Source organism: Anopheles moucheti, chromosome 2 (assembly GCF_943734755.1).
Source record: "Anopheles moucheti chromosome 2, idAnoMoucSN_F20_07, whole genome shotgun sequence".
Classification (NCBI taxonomy): Eukaryota; Metazoa; Arthropoda; class Insecta; order Diptera; family Culicidae; genus Anopheles; species Anopheles moucheti.
The window spans coordinates 3,748,888-3,752,531 of record NC_069140.1 but is presented as its reverse complement, the minus strand read 5'-3'; the positions used below and the strand labels follow the sequence as shown (position 1 = coordinate 3,752,531).

Genomic DNA, 3,644 nt, shown 5'->3' with positions numbered 1-3,644 from the left:
AAAGAGCAAAAAAAAAAACATTCTGCCGAAAAGCTTACGGGTCCACCAGCCAGAAACCAGAAAGCAAAGAGGAAAAGGTTTGGCTCTATCTTTCCCTCCCAGCCCGTGGGCCAAATGAACCCCCGTTCTGCAACCAGGACATTCGTTTCGTCGAAGCTAGGTAAGTAAGGCGCTCAGCCTTCAGCATTCCAGCAGTTGTCACTTCCACAGCACTCGTACCCTCACAGCTTGTGACCGCTCATCAACACTGCGGAATTATTGATTAGTGCATCCGTGGCACGTACCGAACTGTGTGTCGATTGTGTCGCTGTGCGATTGATTACATATGTACGCTTCAGCGAGTCGCGTCGGACGATACACGTAGAAACGATTTGAATGCCATTAGCATGATTGCAGGTATTTTTCTCACCCACCCAGAGAACGTACGTGAGCCGTGAAACTCCACGACGAAAGTGACCCACACCGAGGCGAGGGCGAAGGATGTGATTCCGACATTGACACCACCCCGTGACGAGAAATTAGACAAGAAAAACCCAGCCAACGGTGATCAGTCTCGCGCGCTACAATCGACGATCGACGGCGGAATTTGATCACCTGGGAAGTAGTGTAAAATACTATGCTGCTATGAAGCTGCCAACCAATGGGGTAGCGGCAATCTACCTTTTGCTGCACTGCGTGTCAGGATCGGTGTTGAGTGAGTATCTGCTCCAGCCGTGGACGGGTCACGCGCGGCATGCTAAATGTAAATCTTCATTGCTTCCACATTGCAGAATCTTCCGCCCTCCAATCAAGCGGTTCGTTTATGAGTTTACCGCGTAACTTCTGGCAGGAAATATCCGTACCCTATACCGATCTGCCCAGCGACGACGACGAGCAGGAGGATGAGTCGGTCGAAAGCACTACGCACGATCCGTACCCGTTCTTCGACGATGCCAACATGATCGCGAACGTGACCACCCAGCTGGGAAGCGATGTGTATCTGCACTGTCGTGTGAATGATCTGCGCGAGCGTACGGTTAGTTTGGCGAGGGGTGTTTCTGACGATTTGTGGACCGGCAGGCTAACGGAGGGCACGCTTTGCTACCATTGCAGGTATCGTGGGTGCGGCGGAAGGGAGACGAGATTCATCTGATCACCGTTGGCCGGCAGACGTATAGCAGCGATTCGCGTTACTCCCTCCAGTACCAACCACCGAACGATTGGCAGCTGCTGATTCAATACTCAAACGAACGCGACGAGGGCCACTATGAGTGTCAAATCTCGTCCTATCCACCGTTGGTCTATCTCGTGTACTTGATCGTTGTCGGTAAGTGTTGCGTTCGGGCATCGACGTGCGTGATGCGGTTGAGTCACTCGCCATACGCTCGCTCCCATTGCAGTACCTCGGGTGGAGATCATCGACGAGAGGGGTCAGGCTACGCTGGACAAGTTCTACAAACCGGGCAGTACGATCGAGCTGAAGTGCATCATTAGCCGAGTGCCACAACCGACGAGCTACGTCACGTGGAAGCATGGCATGCGTATGCTCAACTACGACACAAGCCGTGGTGGAATCAGGTAAGGTCATTTGCTTGCACTATTTTATGGCCGAATTGAACAGTTGCACACCGAATCCCGTGAGTCGAACCCAACACATAGTTGCACGCTTATGATGATTGAGCCTGTAATGATTGAGTTACACGCACGCAATTCATCCTGTCATTAGGTCACAACACAACCCAAGGATACCTCTTAGGCATCTTCAAATATCACAACAACTTCTTAGTTGTATGCCATATCTTTGGGGAAGTCAATGAAGGAGCCACTTCAAAGATGCACTTCGAGGTCTTGGTCTGCTGCAGGAGTCCTCTAAACCGCTTTCAGTCGGGTGTCATATTCCGAGATTCCTGGCGAACCCATCTCCGCCATCACTGCATCTCAATTTGGGCCTACAACGCCTCCCAAAAGGACTTTACGGGTTGGGTCCTTCGGTGTCACTTTCATGACATGCCATGCCCACCGAAGCATGTCGAAGTCTAATCCACTGTACGCCAGTGAGTTCTTCGTGAATTCCAGTGAGAAGTCGAACTATATAGTCCCAGCTTCGTCCCAGCAACTCGAAGTTTTCGCTGCAAAGATTAGCGCGTTGTAATTCCCCTATCGTGTCCCAGCCCGTAAGTTATTTCCAGAGCCCCGCCGTGGATATCTGGCAGGTCCCTATTTAGGTGAAGTTGATGTAATGTGGATGGGCCCACTCTCGTCAGTGGTTTAATCTGTGTGGTCTTGTAACAGGCCAAGATCGACTAGCAGTCGTTACGCCTGATAACCAAGATCACACTGTACAATGAACTCCCATTCAAACTACAAAACTGCATGCATTTTTATACCAATAGTCCGCTATAAATAGATGTTTGCTTTCTCCATCACTGCTCGTGATAGTCGTGTCCCTCCGGCAAGAGGTGTTATCATTGCGAAATATTGTTCTTCCCTTTCGTCTGCTTATTTGCAGTGTAAAAACCGATCTACTTCCCGGTGGTGCGATGAGTCGACTCTACATCGCCAACGCCAACCGCTACGACACGGGAAATTACACTTGCGCCCTGGCCGACATTGCACAGGCGATGGTATCGGTCCACGTGTTAAATGGTACGTAACACAGTGGGATTTCCGCTGGATATGCACTCCGTTTGGCCTTAACTTGGTAACTTGATTCCTCCATCTTCTCCTCTCTAACAGGAGAAAATCCGGCCGCTATGCAGCACGGCACTGGACCACAAACGCAATCGATCGTGAGCCTGGTCGTGTTCATCCAGCTGGCGCTGTTCGGTGTCTGCTGCGTACGGTGACAGTAGAATGGTGCAGCTTAAAACCCCCGTATCATGCTTGCTCTTTGGTCGCATTCAATCCCACTTCCCTCACGTGTTGTCCCTCCGCAGAAAGCCACCGGAATATAAAGAGCGAATGGCGTTCATTCACAATACCCGGACACCCCGAATTTTAGAACCCCTGAGCCAACATATCAATGCACTCAAGGAGTGCAGTTTTAGGTTGCATTCCCAAGCGCTGTAAGATCCCGCTCCTGGATTCCATCTCTTCTTTTCCTTGCATTGCCGCAACGGTCCTGCCTCAAGGATCGTTCGCCATCTAGGATACTCGTTTTCAGCATCTCAGCAAAAGTATTAGATAAGATTTCAATGCGACAGTTACACTGTCGGTCCATGGTTGTACTAGCGATAAGAAGAGGTTGATACGTTTTGATACACCTGCATGCGTGTGGCACACACACACACCGGATACTGGGGCCGGAACAAAGAACTATTGATAATATATTTATATTCGTCTTAAAGTCGGCTTCAAGCGAGCGCGAGCAAAGGGCCCAAGGGGTAGTGTTCCTTCCCGCGGTACCAAACAAATGCGCAATGTGGCACGGTTTGGACAAGGTTGTGATTTAATGGATGTGACATCCCGCTTGCAGCAATCAACGAACAAGGATCAGATCGGGCCACCCCGGTTGAGGTGAACAAGTGCTAATAATAAGGAAGGCCAGCAAGCGGGATGAAGTGAAAACAAAAAACAAAATGGCACTGATGCCTACTTTACTTAACACAAGCAGCAATATTTGTACACACAAACTATTTTTCCCCATCGTTACTAAACCACACAAC

The 3,644-nt window shown here is 50.0% G+C and overlaps 1 protein-coding gene across 1 annotated transcript; it reads left to right on the top strand.

The window, feature by feature from the left end:
• Positions 1 to 624: 624 nt before the first annotated feature.
• On the top strand, positions 625 to 3,064 carry LOC128298157 (zwei Ig domain protein zig-8). Its single transcript, XM_053033899.1, has 6 exons — positions 625 to 694; positions 771 to 1,015; positions 1,093 to 1,306; positions 1,380 to 1,557; positions 2,489 to 2,625; positions 2,716 to 3,064. The coding sequence occupies exons 1-6, from the start codon at positions 625 to 627 to the stop codon at positions 2,823 to 2,825; spliced, it is 954 nt and encodes a 317-aa protein (XP_052889859.1). The 3' UTR covers positions 2,826 to 3,064.
• The last annotated feature ends 580 nt before the right edge of the window (positions 3,065 to 3,644 follow it).